Here is an 18,187-nt window from a genome sequence, read left to right as displayed (position 1 = left end):
GTAGTTCCTTTAAGAGATCCACAAATGAAAACACGTGATATACTGTAGATCAAGTGCCTGGGAAAGTGGTCTCAGACTTTTGGGTCCCATTATACGAAAAAGACTGCATTCTGTTTAGCCCAGCAAAGCCTATAGCAACAGAAAGTATAGACGGATCGTTGATCACGTCTTATATTGTTTGATTATGTATTGATTATTGTGTATTCTTCAGCGATCAGCCCTCTGATATGACACACAGGACAGTTTCCTCCTCTGCTCTCCAGCAGCAGCAGCTGCTCTGACCCTCCGTTGTTGCGATTACAATAACAAACACTCAGACTGTGTGTGTCATACCTGCCTTTGTCGTCATGGTTACTGTTATGATCATGGGTTGGTAATGTTTAGGAAAAGATGATGGGTTGAAAAAGTGCTTCCTTGACAGCCAATCTTTTCTGTCTTTGCTGTTACAATAATTGCACATCCATGTTTTCTTTTTATATTAATACACTGTAATCTACATTTTATTTTTACAGTTTCTCTTTTATCTTGCTTCTTTTTATCATATCTATCATCAAAAATGTGTTAATGTGTCACTACAGCCACTAGACATTACCTAACACATGACTATAGGAGACTTATGGGCTCTGTCTTAATTCAAGGCAGATTCTGAAGTGGCCAGTAAATTCAGGATTTTGTTCTGTTCCCTTTGTCACTAATTTGACTCATTTGTACAGTATGTAACACATAATATAACTACATGATAACTAGAATATCAAAATGTTGTAAGGTTGTCTGGTTGTTGGGGGGATTCAGTGGATTCACTGTTTCCATGGAGCCTGAACCTGAGAGCTGAACTGACTGGGGAGCAGCTGAGCAAATACTCCACATAAATGATGTCACATGTCCCCACAGTCAGTCATTAGGGGGAAATGGGAACAAGGTGGAGGTGATTCATGAAGACGCTGCAGGGGACAGACTCCCAGTGCCTGACTTCTCTGTTTGCTGTCTGACATGAATGCCTGGTTTACAAACACAGACAGGACCGGGATTGTGTGGCTCTGACTCTCTGTCAGAGAGTTTCTCCAAAGAGTTGTGTAACACACCTGTAAGGAGGAGAAGGAGATGACAGACAAAAAGGTTGGGAGTGGAAGGGAAGGAGGAGGGTGAAAGAAAGTAGGAAAGCAGGGATTAGTCTGTGTTCTCCTCTTTCTACTTGTTGTTCAGCCTGCCTAACCCTTCCAACCTCACATCCTGGATGGACGTTGATGCAGAGTTTCATGTGCATTGAGCAGGAAGTTGCTGTGGACTTCTGGAAATGCATGTGGATATGGATGTATGTAATAAACGTGTGGCCAGCTGCACATTTTATATGTTGCATAAGGCTGTTTTGAAGAATAAGGAACCCCTCGGTAAATGACTCGTCTACCTGGACTCATCAGGTCACTGCACTTTCACACTAACATTCCTCCCCTGTTTTTCTTTTCTGTTGTTGTTTTCTTATCTGCAGCCAGAGGAGTTGGAGGCTCTTCATTCCCATACGTTCCGGGTGAAGACTTTCAAGAAGGCCAAGCACTGCAGCGTATGTAAACAGACCATCATCCAGGACGGACTCGTCTGCCGAGGTCAGTCACCAACTCCGACACTCTGGTCTCCTGTACTAAGTGATTGATTGATTGATTGATTGATTGATTGATTGATTGATTGATTGATTGATTGAAATGTTTATTTTGAATGAAAAGAGGATAGGACAAAACATTTAAACATGATATATAGAAAGACATATTCGAAAAGGATTGAGAAGTAAAACGTATAGACTCCCACCCCCTCTCCTTAAATAATGAATAACTACCTAAACCTGTCTTATGTTACAAAAACATGAATATTACACCTACAGAATTTATACATACAGTACATACATACAAAACTGTTGTGGTGATCTTATTTATTTCAGACTGATTTTTAGTGTTGCATTACATTAACCTATTGTTGATTGTCTGTTAATGTCCAAAGTCCCTCCCACTTCTGGTTGTTCACATTAGGGGATTTGTAGACCAACAACTCATAACGTCTGGACTGACCCTGTTATCCAGCTCATTTTTGATGTCTCATAGGAAACAATAACATTTTCTAATATCATCCAAGGATATGTTTGTTTTCTTGTTAGGCCAGTCAGCATAAAGTTAATACTGAATCTATCAGTAAAATATTTCATAAAAATGTCAGATTTTGCAGAACAATAGTAACTACATCATATTTAGGCTCTGGCAGAGATTGTGGTCTAAAGTTCTTATTGGTCTTCTACTTTTTTATTGCACTTAGAGTAACCATTGATAAGAAATCCAGTAATAGTTGTCATAAACTCCAGTGGTATCTGGTTATCTTGGTAGTTTCCCTCATTGGGTCCATCACAACCTCGTTGCTTATCTGTTCAGACTGTGTTGTGCAGCCCAGCAAAAGACAGAGAAGCAGTCGACCATAAATGATAAATTGAAAACAAATATGTAGTGTTTATAGGTTAAGTCAAGTCAAGTCAAGTAATTTAATTAATACCCATGGGTAGATTTGTTTTGCAGCAGGAGGGTAACCCCAATTTAAAAGGACAAAACAAAACACTGAAACAACAGAGACATGGACAGAAATCAAGCTCACTGACTTTGGTTCAAATCAGACAATATACAGTATGCTCCATAAAAATATCAGTGTAACATAACTGTAAAACGTGTTAAGAGCATGATACAGGGAGCAGTGAGTTAAAAACAAAAACGATTAAAAAAAAAAGTTAAAATACATAAATAATGAGCTAAACCTAATAAAAGGAGTAAAAAGTGCACTATAACTTCTTTAAAAGACAAACAGCAGCAGGAACAAAACTGTTTCCGTAGCAGCGTGTGGTCTGTGACCTCGGGACCCCGTGCCTTTATGCTGGGAAAGTTGTGTCAACATGCTCTAAAAAGTTGAATTCAGTGCTCATAGTCTAAACTCAGTGGTTTGATTACCTAACTCTCCCCAAGTGAGAGGAGCTAAGGCCCACTGACAGGCCTGTTAGGACAGTGAAAGCTATATCTCTTCCAGTATCCCCCAGTGGTCTAAATGAGGAGTCGTGCGGGGTTACCTGAGGTCATCTCAGTGTCAGGGTTCAGCCAGTCAAATGACAGAGGAGGGCAGGAGAAGCCACGGAGGCCGAAGGTCAACAGCTTCTCAATTTCCTTAATAGTGTTTACAGAAGAGTTGATTGATGGCTGAGAGGTTTGCATGGCTTGATTGATGAATAACCATTTATAGAACAGAATTGGAGATATATTTTCCATTTGAAAAGAAAAAGAAAAAGAAGAAGTTCCTTGGTTCACATGGCAGTTTTCTAAATAAATGTGACTTTCTGTAACTTCACATCATCAGGGTCCCCAGTGTTGAGTATTTTGTGGCTCTATTGTGTTTCAGCCCACACAGATGTCAGCCGGGTATGATGTGACGTATAATGTGAAACATCAAACAATCACAGGAAAGAAAGATTCAATGGTAGACTTTAATGTGCTTACTAGTTTCTAAACAGTGTTGATGCCAGTAAACCTCTCCCATCTGGTGTTGTGGGTTTAAAACAAAGTGGGTTGAAACAGAAAATGAAGGCTTTATGATCCCGGCCTGCATGGACAGCCTGTAATGTTGTATTGGAGATGTGTGTTTTTTAGACAGATAACGCTAAATGAAACTTTATGGAAATGTCCGGATGTTTGGTTTGGCACATGAGGGGGGAAATCTCAGCTTGTAGCTTCTCTGAGCCTGACACAGCACAGCTTTAACTGCTGGAAGGGATCAGCATAGAAAAACAAGAGCTATCCTCTGCAGATTGGTTTTGGTCTTTTTAATTTTAAACTACATTTTGTTCTCTTAGAAAAGTGGTCAGATTGCCAAAAGTTTCATTGGAAGAGTTTTACCACTTGTAAGTTATGGTATGCTATACTGTATACACACACCTTTACATGTTGTTCACACCGGAAAGCAGCTTATTGTCTGAGTAAAGGTTGCTGTGTGGAGTGACTGATTAACATCATCGCCTCGCTCCTTATCTCCAGCAGAGGAACCTTTTAGCAAAATGTTTTACCTTCAGCTGCTCTGGCCAACAGCGGGTGGGAGATGGTTGAGAATTAAATTCCTGGATTTAAAAGGCTTATAATGAAAAATACAACAGATAACCAACGTTTAGCCTGAATTTTACCCTTGATGTGGATGATTAAATCTCGAGTGATGTGAGTGAGTCCTGTAGATTTGGCAGAATGACTGTTTTTCCTAAGAATCATTTATCCCAAAAGCAGTCTGCTAAAACTGTGGGAAATAACTCTCGACTTCCCTGCACTCACCAAATAAGAACATTTAGAAAATAATCACTGCATTATTTTCTACCTTTTTCTTCCTCCATAGAAGGATGTGTTAGATTGAGGAATGAAAATGTTGTTTCTATTCTGGTAATGCTTCCATGAATCGCACGCGGCTGCTACTCTTGGATACATAATGTTCAGTTGTGTAGAGACGGTCACTTAAATGTTCTCATAAAACGACACAGAGCAGCACCTGGGACCATCATCTGTAAATCTGTAAGAGCTGATTTACTGCAGAAATAAACCGTTATGACAAGAGTGCATCTCATTCTTTTTCTGATTTAATTTCACTCAGTATGCTGCTCTTTCCACTCATGTCTGGGTTTGGTCATGTGCACAAGCAAATGGTGAGTGTGTGTGTATGTGTGTGTGTATTTGAGACAGATTTATGAGGACACGACAAAGTGAACTGTAGCCTCCTCCTCAGACAGCAGACATCATGTACTCTCTGTTTTCCTCTCCCTCCGTCTGTGTCCTTGTCTTATGACTCATTCATTTTTGCCATTTGGTCAAAGCTAGATGCAACAAGGTTCTAGGCAGCATCTGGTTAGCTGAGCAGCTCAGTGTAGCTTGGCATAAACATTGTAATGAAGCCCAGATTTGTCTGAGTTAATCAGAACATTCCCATCACAGATTTAAAGGGATAGTTCAACATTTTGGCAAATTCACCTATTGCCATAATCCCTATAGTCATAGTGGTACTGTAGGTTCATTACCCAGCCAGAACTACATTCCAGACACGGTTGCTGGGTGGAGTGATTTCAAAAGCGCAAGTAGTTCCGTAGGTATTTGCTTCATGTGTAGGTCACAACTTGACAAGAGTTGTTGGATTGTGTATTTGATGAGGTGATGAGGAAGTGGTGAGGACCTGTACCATACCTCCATTGTGTTCACTGAGCAGCTTGCGTCTCTGCCCCGCAGATCTCAAAACAGCTTGCACCGATATACAGCGGGGAAAATAAGTATTGAACGCGTCAACATTTTTGTCAGAAAATATATTTCTAATAGAGCTATTGACATGAAATTTTCACCAGATGTCGGCACCAACCCAAGTAATGCACACATACAAAGAAATCCGAACATTAATGTCCATAAATTAAGTTATGTGTAATAAAGTGAAATGACACAGGGAATAAGTATTGAACACATGAAGAAAAGGAGGGGCAAAAAGGTATGGAAAGCCAAGAAAGCAGCTGGAGTTTGTCAGTATTTAGAATGTAATCCTGTCTCCTATCAGTGCAAAGTAATATCTGCTGGTTTAGTCCTGATTGATGCCTTTTAAAAAGGTTTCTCACCACCAAGGTGTCCGACAATAAGAATTGCATGGTGGGCAATGGCAAAGAGCGGTCTAAGAGCTGTCTAAAGACCTACGCAACCAAAGATTTCAGACAGAAGAGTCAAAACAATAATCAGAAGGGTTCCCTAACAGTCCAGGACACTGGTGGAGAGCTTCAGAAAGACCTGGGATCAGCAGGTACAGTTGTTTCATAGAAAACAATAAGTAATGCACTCAACTGCCATGGCCTCCATGCACACACACCATGCAAGACATGGAGGCCATGGCAGTTGAGTGCATTACTTATTGTTTTCTTTGAAACAACTGTACCTGCTGATCCCAGGTCTTTCTGAAGCTCTCCACCAGTGTCCTGGACTGTTAGGGAACCCTTCTGATTATTGTTTTGACTCTTCTGTCTGAAATCTTTGGTTGCGTAGGTCTTTAGACAGCTCTTTGCCATTGCCCACCATGCAATTCTTATTGTCGGACACCTTGGTGGTGAGAAACCTTTTTAAAAGGCATCAATCAGGACTAAACCAGCAGATATTACTTTGCACTGATAGGAGACAGGATTACATTCTAAATACTGACAAACTCCAGTTGCTTTCTTGGCTTTCCATACCTTTTTGCCCCTCCTTTTCTTCATGTGTTCAATACTTATTCCCTGTGTCATTTCACTTTATTACACATAACTTAATTTATGGACATTAATGTTCGGATTTTTTTGTATGTGTGCATTACTTGGGTTGATGCCGACATCTGGTGAAAATTTCATGTCAATAGCTCTATTAGAAATATATTTTCTGAGAAAAATGTTGACGCGTTCAATACTTATTTTCCCCGCTGTATATCATATTTGCACCTGACTATCTTTAAAGTGTGTGAAAATAATCATCTGTAACAAGGAAGGACAGTGCAAAATAATCATCTGTGACATAAAATATATTCATGTTAATGGACTTGAATGGTGCTGGAGTGTGGATACAGCCAGGATAATGTTTACCTCGGTTACCACAGAGCTAAACTGTAGCTTCACATTCACCTGAATAATGTTCCTTTAAAGGGATAGTTCAACATTCTGGCAAATTGGCCCATTGCCATGATCTCTATAGTCATACTGTAGCAGTAGGTCGGTTACCTTTATTTTTCGGTGCAAGCTATTTTCGGAATGGCCAAGCCGAGCAGCGAGCCGCTCAAAGCTACGCTACAGAGGCTAATGGGATTTCTTGGTTTCCCTCATCAAACTCATCAAATACACAATTTTAACAACTCCAAAACGACAAGTTGTGACCTGCACATTCACCATGCTATGAAATAATAATGTAACATTACGAGACAGAGTTGTTTCGAGGTAAATTCATGCAAAACCGCTGATGCTGAACAAGGACAGCAAGCAGTCTCTGTGTTTAACTCAAAAACAACTCGGGTCTGTCTCATAACGTTCTGTTATTATCTCATAGCGTGGTGAATGTGCAGGTCACAACTTGTCCATGAGAGCGTTTTTGAGTTATTGGATTGTGTATTGATGAGTTTGATGAGGGAAACCAAGAAATCCCATTAGCCTCCGTAGCGTAGCTCTGAGCAGCTTGTGGCTGCACTCGGCCATTCCAAAAATAGCTTGCACCAATAATTAAAGGTACAACTGTAGGGATTATGGCAATGGGCCAATTTGCCAAAAAATGTTGAACTATCCCTTTAAGTTTATGAATAATAGTGTTATTTCCATTCAAAAACCATCCATAACATAATGAAATACTATGAAGACTCAACAGTGAAAAGCATCTGAGAGAGAGATGTTGACACCTCAGTAACTCTAACCCAGTACAGTCTTGTTGTTGAGGATGGATCCACTCCCTCCCCCAGCCCTCCCCCAGCCCTCCCTGCCTCACTTCCCCTCTGCTGCTCTTGTTTACTAACATGCTCCAGTCACATGGTCTCGTAATGACACCAGCGCCTGGACTTCCTCCCTCTTCAGCCGGTTGCCAGGATACAAGGTGTTAGTTACTTGAACGCTTTAACAATAGCATGTTGATGCAGGTCAAGACTGCAGTCTATCAGTCTCAAAAAGAAAAAAAAAGCAGCAGCCTGTGTGGCAGGGTATTTTTGGAGAAGGAAAAGTCCCTGAGGGCAGGAACTGGCTTTTGTATTCATTCACTGTAGTGCAGTTCAGGTTAAATGGAGGGTTTCTGTTCAGCGGCGGGTCAATAAAAGGCTGTTGTGTCCTTAAAAGGTAAAACTCAGAATTCAGCCAAAGAGACATTAGCACTTGTTATAGTTAATAAAGCCCTTATTTTTGGTTTATAATTGCATTGACCTGAATCTGGCCTCTAAACTTAGAGAAAATACATTAAAATAGAGTTACATTTCCTCTGCTTCTCACAGCTGCTGTGTTTACAGTAGCTTCTGCACGGCAAAAAACAAAACAAAAATCCTTTTGTAGCTTGAAGGAAACCATTAAAACACATTTAAACAAATCTACAAAGGCTTTTTTCAAGCAGTTTTCCTGACTGGTTTGTCTGGACCGGGTTGTTCTGGAGGAGACCACACTGCTGTCCCATATAGGGATCCACTGTAAACACACAGCTCTTCAAAGACTGGCTGGAGACACGGCACAATAGCAGGTGTGTGTGTGTGTGTGTGAGTGAGTGAGGGAGAGTAAAGGTTATCAAAGCTCTGTTCTTGACTGCTTAGCTCATACAGCTGGTATGCAGCAAATGCCAGCGAGGGTTAAAACACACACGCATTCAGAATTGGCAGCATATGGAGTTATTGTCATGTTCTAACGTTACAGAGACATTCTCAAGTTCATGAAAATAGTCTGATTGTCTATCAGGGGCTGGAACACGTGCTTCACGTAGTATTAGTCAGCGGCCAAGTTTACACACACACACACACACACACACACACACACACACACACACACACACACACACACACACATAGACTCATAAAACACGCACACTAAAGTATACACACAACCATAGCAATTAACTTAATCAGCATTACTGTTTATGCTGTCTTTCACTGGCAGAAGTCATTAGCCTAATAGCTGGAGCAGATGGATGAAGATGACCACTGGGATGATGGGTAGTGACCGTCTCCCACTCTAATAATATTATCCAAATCGACCAAATTGATTAGAAAATGACTTTCCATGAGCGCTGACTGCAGACACAGTCACTACACTGTCAGTGTGGAGTCAGTGCAGGAGATTGTTTTCCTCTGTGATACTTTACATGCAGACATCTACGTATACTGTATGATGACACTGCTTTTATGTCTTTAAAATAAACCATAATATGACTGAGCTGAGTCATAACTTGTAAAATTCTGTGAATTTTCAAAGTTGGAAACTTTCCATGGGAATTAACTGGAATAAATCCGAAATTTACAAAATTGAAGGTAGGCCCTTAATAAGTAATCAGTAATATTTTACTAACATTCATGTTTTTGTTGTTCAGTAAATTAATTGATTGTTCATACAAGAATTAAAACTTGATAAAATTCTACTCACAAATAAATCTGTTGAAATGTCTTGTTTTTTAATTGTATTCTTTTGCATGGATGTCTGCTTATGAAAACAAAATTTACATTTATGTTTGGATGTGATACAGTTTGTTTAAATCACCCCCAATTTCCAGTTAATTCCCATAAATTCCCAATAATTCCTATAAATTCCCATAATTCCCATTATTCCCACGGAAAGTTTCCAATTTGGAATATTTCCAAAATTCCCCATCTTAACTTCCCATGGAAAGTTTCTGGAAATTTACTGGAAATTTACTGGACATTTTCCGCCCCTTTGCAACCCTAAGTGAAAGTGAAACTTCCAGTAGATAGAGTGGACACAGCAGATGATGCAGTAAGAGAGCCACTTGTTGGATGACTGGAACTATTACAACTGAACTGTAGTTGAACCTCTCTCACACACAGACACACACCAGGTCTGTTCAAATGGAATCAATTTGCTGTTCAGCTCCACATTCATTCTTCAGGGCACATTTAGGCTTTGTGACTTGTTGGGAAATGATTATCATTGTTTGTGTTTTCTTCAGGCTTCTTATGCGTTTATATTAGTGAGGGTGAGACAGAGAAAGGGGAGTTGTGGAGAGAGGAGAGGACACGAGTTGGACTCAAACCCGGGCCGCCTGCTGTGGTCAGAACTGAGCCTTGACTGTTGCCCTGATGTTTTCCTTTGTTGGTGTTGCTCTGTACTTATTCACTGGTCATATATTTCATATAAATTCAGAGAAATGACACAGGATACAAGAGTTTACTGCATGATTATAATCCATCAGATAAATAAAAGGGATAGTCAAACATATTTACAATATCAGCTTTGTTCATGATAATCATAATATCAGGATTCACTGAAAATGATTTCTGTGATCTACGCAGTATTACAGTATATATATATATTTTATATATATATATATATATATATATTTTATATTTTTTGCAAAAGTACATATATTCATTTTGTTGCTGACATTGTCAACTCTGTAGTTTTGAAAACGAAGTTGTTCTTTGGAGTAAAAAGTTCATTGTTGATCTTGGTTAAAACAGTTGTGGAGCTCTTTTTAGTTGCTGCTCTGAGCCTTTGTTTAAGTCACATCGTGTGTTTTGTATGACAAACGCTTTGAACCAATTTTCAAGTGACATTACGTGAGCTTAGAATTATAAGGTTCTATCTCCGTTTTGGGTAGTTCCGAGATATTGAGCATCAAAGTTCCAACTCGGCTTGTGTTTTGGTTGATAGAACCTTTTTATTATATGAATAACTAATTAAAAAATGTTGAAAATGTAAAATTATACCACACAGGCATTAACAGACCACTAAAGGATGATATTATGCAAAAAACTCAATGCAAAAAATGGAGATAGAACCTTATAATTCTAAACTCACAATATTTTTATTCTCTCTTGGAGGATGTTTCATCCATGTTTGTAGGGGTTTAAAACATGATCAAGACTTTCATTTGCTGCTTCAAACAACTGTAATTAGTCACATAATCTACCCATTTATTTAAACATCTAGTACACTGCAATTATTGCTTTGCAAAGTCTGTCTGCTGATGAAGCTCAAGACAAAAAAACAAAAAGCATTAAAATAGCCACTAAATGGACCTGAGGAGTGATTGCATTCCTTTTTTATCCAAATAAACAAACACGCTTCTTTAGCTCATGTAAACTGATCAGCTCTGTAAGGACTGATACATTGAATAACTGATTTATAGTGGTGTGTTGAGTTTTGAAGCTGCATTTAGATAATTAAATGTTATTCAGCAATCAACCAAACATTTATAAAAACACAAATCACATACTGTAAATACTGCACATACAGTACACTTCTAGTACAGTGTCCCACCTTAAGTAGTTCCAGTTGTCACCAGCAGGTGGCAGCAGAGTCTCATGTTCCTCATGCACAGCCTGTTTCTCCTCATGTTTACATCTGCTGCTCGCTTCCTGAGTCAAGTTCCAGAAATGTTCAGCTTCAGGCTTCGATCCTGAACCTGTGCAGATTGTTTAATCCACACTTGTCACGCCTCTTGTTCTATTTACATGTGAGCTGGATGTGTTTTTGGTAGCTACTGATTGTAACAGGGGGAAACAGCTGCTTGAACCAAACAAGGGTCTGACTAATCACAGTGACATAAAACCAGACAGAAAGGTAAGCAAACAGGAGTTGTGTTTTGTCAGGATGAAGCAAACAAATGACACACAATCTGAGTACACACACCATTCCATGGGAACGCTCACTCAGGATTTAGCTCTGCTCTCCTGCACTGTTTTCGGGAATCTCCCATGTCAAGAAAGCTTTAGCAGCTGGATGAAGGTGGAGCTTTACCCGCAGAAACCCAACACTGGCAGGGATTTCAGCTGGGGAAAATGTGTGGGCTGAATGATGACACCCCTGTGTGAGTCAAATGATGGATAGTGACGACCGAGTGTCAATAATTACTAACTAACACCTCACGGAAAAGCTGCAACGGACGCACGGCAAAGCGCAACCGAGCATTATAGGGCGAGTGTGTAGGCGCGTGGAATCTAAAACGTTTTATCAGATGTGTAGAACAGAGGTTTAGTCATGAAAGGAAATCAGCTGTTTACAGCCACCGCGCTGCAGGAGCTCAGTGTTGCTGCTGTGGACCGCCTGACCTGAGAGCTGCTCGCCTTCAAAACATCAACTATCCATCTATCCACATCTGTGGTGTTAATGGCTCTGCTATCAAACTGTTTTGTCCACTTATAGCTCATGAGTGGAAAACATCCACTTTTTTTTTATTAGACAAATGTCTGAAAGCTTCAGCCTACATCTTTTCAGTCAAGGTGCATATGTTTTGTTTTGTATTTTATACTTTAAAGGGATACTTCACCCAAAATGGATAATTCACCAATGTTCTACTCATCATCATGCCAAGGAAGGGTTTGGAAAGCTTTCGGAGTCATCAAAACGCTTTTGGAGTTCCAGTGGGGGTCCGTCTGGCAACGGGTTTTCATAAAATGGCGGTGGATAGAGCTCACTTTTGAATTGTCCAAAACACACACTATGAAACATCCAAATACCTCCATAACCCCCCGGAACTCCAAAAGTGTTTTGATGACTCCGAAAGTTCTCCAAACCCTTCCTTGGCATGATGGTGAGTAGAGAATTGGTGAATTATTGATTTTGGGTGAAGTATCCCTTTAAGAGAAAAAAAGAAATTAATTATTGTTTGTTGTTTATATAATGTTGACCAAAATATAAACTCACAAAACTAAACTAATGTCATCCTGACAGGTGATTGCATGTGATCCTGCTGTGTCATAATAGACTCTACATTTACAGCTTCTCTAGTCTTATCGACCACTCACTGCACTTTACAATGGAAGAGTATTCATGCAGCTCTCTTCTTTACAGTGCTTAGCCATGCTTGCACATCCACACACTGTTTTTCTTTTTCAAAATGCAGTCACTGACCCACTCGGCCCCCCGAGCTGCAGCTACCCAACTCCTGATGAAATCCTGACTCTGTCTTTGTATTATTTTTTCCCCCTGTCCCGCTCCCTGACTGCAAATGCACCGCCAACGATCAATTCCAGGTAGAGTGTGATTGGAATGGATAAATAAACTGAGTTTTCAGCCACTGTGCTGTGAGCTGTGTTTTAGGTAGTTTGGACAAGTTAGAAAAAACAGTCTAGTTCAAACTCAGGCACTGAACAGTTTGGTTGAGTCAAACCTTCATGGATCTTACAACATCAGACCAAGCCGATTTTTTCATCTCTGTTAAGTGCATTTGTTATTTTTTCTGCAGAATTACTTGTTCCATATAAGACACCATAGGAGGAAGTATATACAGTATATCATTTGAAATTACAGCCTGTGAATATGATGATTGTTTTGCGCCACCTGGAGTTGAGTTTTCACATTTCAGCTGCATCAAATATATTGAGTTTTGTTGGAGGGAAGAAAAGTCATTAGTTCATAGAGTTATGAGAGTTTGTGTGTGTCATGTGTAACAACTAGGGCCGGGACTCGATTAAAAAAATTAATCGAATTAATCAGAGGCTTTGTAATTAATTAATCGCAATTAATCGCATTTTAATCGCATATAAATATTTGACCTGAGCTTTTTTTTCCACATGGATTTTAGTATACCATTGAATGACTGAATACATAAGCTTAAGCAACAAAACATTGTTTTTTTTCAAGGTGGTACTTAACCAAGACCAACAGACTAGGGATGCAAATTATCAATTAATTCATTATTAATATTTGATACATACAGATTAAATGGTCTTTCCTGCCAATACACTATGATGATTACTGTAGTATTTAACTAGGCTACTTAAATCACAGTAGCATAAACTGATTTGTTGAACTCAGCCTGATGTAAACATTAATAAAACTCAGTAACCAATCACACAGGCAGCTCCATGTTGTCCCTGTGTGATGTTCAGGGACAGGTCAGGACAGTCTGAAGACAGACAGCTCTGAGGTTGAAGTCTTATGCACCATGAAACACTGACAGGTCTGTAGCTAGGTCTTGACCACATATCTGCTGTTCAGCTGCAGCAAAGGAAACTCCGCTGTTCTCAGCTTCCCCGCGACGAGCGCTTTTTTTTTTTTTAAACACGCCCTCCCTTCCCAGAGCAGAGCGCGCAAGCAACAAGCCTGCTGCTGACTGCAGAAACTGAATGTGGAGTAAAATGTCATATTCACAGTCACAACTTCCACAATAAAACCAAAGATTACCTGTTCAACATGAACTCAGCACCGCTGCTGCAGCAGCCTGAGCGGGCCTCTCTGCACCGCGGCGCCGCGGAGCTCCAGGCCCCGACTCTTCCTGCTCCTCTCCCCCAGACACAGGACCCCATCCTGGGTCACCCAGCGCGAGGAGTCTCCCTGTAGCATGAGGCTGTGCTCGGCGCTAGCCTACTAATAGCGGCGGCGCCAGTCCCCATGCCGCCGCTGTGCACCAGCTGCCGGTAACGAGGCGGAGCCAGTTGCCGTCGTCGCCGTCCCTGGCAACAGGACCGCGGCGACCGCTGGTACGAGCAGCGCCGCCATTAGCAGCTATTAGCACAGCCTCATGCTACAGGGAGACTCCTCGCGCTGGGTGACCGGCCACAGGGTGCTGTGTCTGGGGGAGAGGAGCAGAAAGACCAGGGCCTGGAGTTCCGCTGCGCCGCAGTGCAGAGAGACCCGCTCAGGCTGCGGCTCAGCAGGGCCGCGTGTATATCGGACCACAGGACCATAATCGCTGTATAAATGATGTAAATAATAATTACCAATGCTCCAAATTGTAGACCATAGCTCGTTACTCACTGGTTTCTTAGCGATGGTACAGCCTGAGGCCAGTATACAACAGGTAACAGTGTTGTTGTCTCTTTTCACCTCCTCTCTCCCTTGCAGTGATCAGTGCATGGATGTTTTTAACAGTGTCGGCGGCTTGTTAGATGATTGTGCTCCAGTGTAATCAGTACGCCTGAAACTCATCCAGTGAGAAACGTTATGCGGTGCAAAATAAGTGTGATTAAAATGCGTTAATTTCTTTAACGCGTTAATGTTTGTGTAATTAATTAATCGTAATTAACGCGTTAAAGTCCCGGCCCTAGTAACAACATACTGTGTGTGTTAGTGCGCCGTACGTACACGTGTTGGTGCTCACGTGTTTGTGACTGTACATGAGAGAGAGAGAGAGAGGGATGGAGGGAGTGAGAGTGAGGGGAGGGGGGGTGGGGGTGTGAGGGGGGGCAGAGGAAATTCTCCAGCCCTGCCCTCTGATTGTGTTCGGTGCTGAGCGGGGGTCCAGCCCAGCCCTGTGGGAGTACACACTCATTCCAAGGGACCAGGGGAAGGAAATCGCCCAGCTTCAGTCACCACTCGCCCCCCCTCACCCCACCCCAACCCTCCTCCCCACCTCTATCATTTTTTCCCCTCTGATGTTGTAGCATACCACAGACCCAGAGTCAGACAGCAACTAGTGCTCCACACTCATCATCATCTCCTCATCCAGACCGACTCCCGTCCACGCCGTCCTTTCATTTTCCTCATGATTGATGTGAGCAGTTGTTGTACCCCCCGCTCTATTATTCATCCAATATCTTCTCTTCAGGCATCTTCTCCTCTCTCTTCACCCCCAAACACTGCCCCACCCCGTAACCCCCGCCCCCCCTCCCTTTTCTTCTTCTTCCCTCTCTCTCTACCAGGAACATTTCTGTTTATTCTCTAAAGCTCCAACTTCCTAACAAGGTAAAGCCTAACCCGGGCTCTTTGGGCTCGCCACTTTCACACCCAATATGGAAGTCCTGCTTCTTCCCATGTGGCTCCTGCAGGGCTGTTTACTGGGGGACTCACGTGCTGCAAACGGTGCTGGACATCGTCCTCATGCACTGGCACATGGCTTTAATGCTCATCATGCAAACAGCCACGTACGTTTGAATTTCATAACCACGAGAGCATTCTCTGAGACTTATGTCACATCTAGTGCTGAGAAAAGCGCTGTGCAGGCCTCGGACACTTAGCATTCGTGCATAGTTTTACACAATCACAGACATCCTCACTTAAACTTGACTACAGGCCTAATCAGTGAACAATGTTTGAATATCTAAATGCATAAACATAAATGTGCAAATGCACATACTGTATTTAAAGGGATAGTTCAACATTTTGGCAAATTGGCCGATTGCCATAATCCCTAAAGTTATAGCAGTAGGTTTGTTTCCTTTATTTGTTGGTGCAAGCTATTTTTAGAATGGCGGAGCAGAGCTGTGAGCTGCTCAGAGCTATGCTATGGAGGCTCATGGGATTTCTTGGTTTCCCTCATCAAACTCATCAAAGACACAATCCAACAACTCCACAACGCTCTGGTGGACAAGTTGTGACCTGCACATTCACGTTACAAGACAAAGTTGTTTGTTGTTTGCTATGGCTATAGGGATTATGGCAATGGGCCAGTCTGCCAAAATGTTGAACTATCCCTTAACCACTGTCTCTTTGTGTCTTACAGTAATTCCACAAAAACAATAAGTGATCATCAAAACTGTTGTATCAGGCAGAGATCTGCTTTTCTTGCTAAACAGGCTGCATTAAACATGATATTATAAGTATTATTGATTGATTGGTTAGTTGGTTGATTGGCTAATCAGTTGTCCTGACAATCAAAGACACAATCAACACCTTAAAACAATTGCTGGTTCTTTTCCATTGCATGTGTCATCACAGTTGTATTTTGGGATAAACAGTTGATGAGTAAAGTGAATGCAGAGTGCTGCAGCTGCAGCAGACTTTGTCTAATGTAACGTAACGTGTTCCAACATTTTTGTGTGAGCCTGCAGTCGCCCTGTGCCCCAGACTCTGTTCAGTCTGACCATGGGAACTCTCCCTGGAAGACATGGAAAAGTGTATCCCGGTAGGATTTCACAGTGCCACCCACATATGAAGGCCTCTAATTTAGAAGTCATACTGGCTTTCAAACGTTACCCCCCCTGAAATGCAAATATAGTCCTGCGAGTGCTTAAATAGAAACCGAGCGCACCATGATGTAAATTACACATTTGGCTTGAAAAAGGAAACTTGTCACTTTCCTTATGCTCAGTACATACAGTACACAGTCCTCATCTACCAGTTCACTGGTGGAGAAGAGGTTCATCCACATTTCATCTTTCATCTGTATCTAGTTGTGAATGTTGTTTTCTCTCCAACTGATATGAGTCAAGTCATCATGCTATACAGAAATGAGGTTTTACCAGCAACACTTCAAAGATTCAAAGACTTGTAGCTGTCAGTTTGACCCCTGTCTGACCTTAACACTTAACCTTTGACCCCAAGCCACACTAAGAACCATTTAGGATGGATAGATTGATTGATAGATAGGCCACCTGTCTATATATATGTATAAGCCCCTTGGGACATTAACAATAAAGTTACAGTTGAAGGAGACTCAAACATGTGACTGTGTCCTTTCTGCAGTGCTGAATCTTCACTAGGTAAAGGGGGAGGACCTTTGGTAATAAACACAAGAGCACGTGGTTTTCAGAACAAAGGGTTTAAAGGCTTTGTTTTGGTATTTTAGTGTGTGATTAAGGGACATAGTGTACATCAAAGAGAACAAAGTCTGAGGAAAGAGTGATTACAGAGATGACAGGATTCCTAAAACATTCGACCGATCTGCACTTTCACACAATGTGAGGGTTGGCTTCCTCCCAGCTTCATATCAGTGACTTCACGACTAATCACAATGGATATTACACCCGCTTTGAAAAATGTAGCTCGAGACAGGAAGAATAACTCATTACATAAGGTGTAGCGCGTTCCAGTAAAAGCATACCGTCTTCTCTTTATTTGGAAAGCCCATACCTCTGCACACCGAGCTGTGTTTTCACTCTCTGTCCTGTGAGCGGATCTGACAGTTTACGAGCTGACACTCCAGGTGCTCTAGCCTCTTGACCCTTATTTGTAGACGCAGTGGGAGTGAGAGAGGGGCAGGAGGGTAGAGGGGAAGCTGCAAACAATGTGTTGGAATCCTATTAGCTAAGCAACTTTTAAAGTAGCATTTGATTGTATTTTGATGAAATTACCACATGAACTTTGATTGACTAGAACTTCAACAGTGTTGGTGTGGCCTCGACTTGTCAAACTGATTTAGAACCAGATCAAAACTCTTTGTTGCATACTGGTTTATAACTAATAGCTGCTAAACTAATACCACAGAGTGCTGCAGGGATAAGATGTTTTGGTAACACTTTATAACACTGTAAGCATTAGTTAAGCATTAATAAATACTGAATTCTTCATTATAACGCATTAATACTCATTAGTATGTAGTTTATAAATAGTTAGTGCATATCAATGATGAGTAAAACATTTTAACTGTGTTTCTAAACTACATACTAATGAGTATTTATGTGTTATAAGTCAGTATTTAATGCTTAACTAGTGCTTAATAGTGTGTACTTATTATAAAGTGTTACCCATGTTTTTGTAGACCAAAGGACAATTTGTTTTTTTACATTGCATATTGTGAATTAAAGTATTGATGTTATCACCATCCCTTCAACCATCACTAAGGGCATT

The 18,187-nt window shown here is 41.1% G+C and overlaps 1 protein-coding gene across 5 annotated transcripts in view; it reads left to right on the top strand.

The window, feature by feature from the left end:
- tns1b (tensin 1b) overlaps positions 1-18,187 on the top strand; it is a 175,461-nt gene that overhangs the window by 37,761 nt on the left and 119,513 nt on the right. For all 5 annotated transcript variants that reach the window (XM_083997171.1, XM_083997173.1, XM_083997172.1 and 2 more), the window contains exon 2: positions 1,487-1,601. In XM_083997171.1, coding sequence (XP_083853297.1) covers positions 1,487-1,601 — 115 coding nt within the window. The remainder of the gene's footprint in view (positions 1-1,486; positions 1,602-18,187) is intronic.

The sequence above is a fragment of the Trachurus trachurus genome (assembly GCF_905171665.1).
Source record: "Trachurus trachurus genome assembly, chromosome: 21".
Taxonomy (NCBI): Eukaryota; Metazoa; Chordata; class Actinopteri; order Carangiformes; family Carangidae; genus Trachurus; species Trachurus trachurus.
This window is presented reverse-complemented; position numbering and strand designations above follow the sequence as displayed.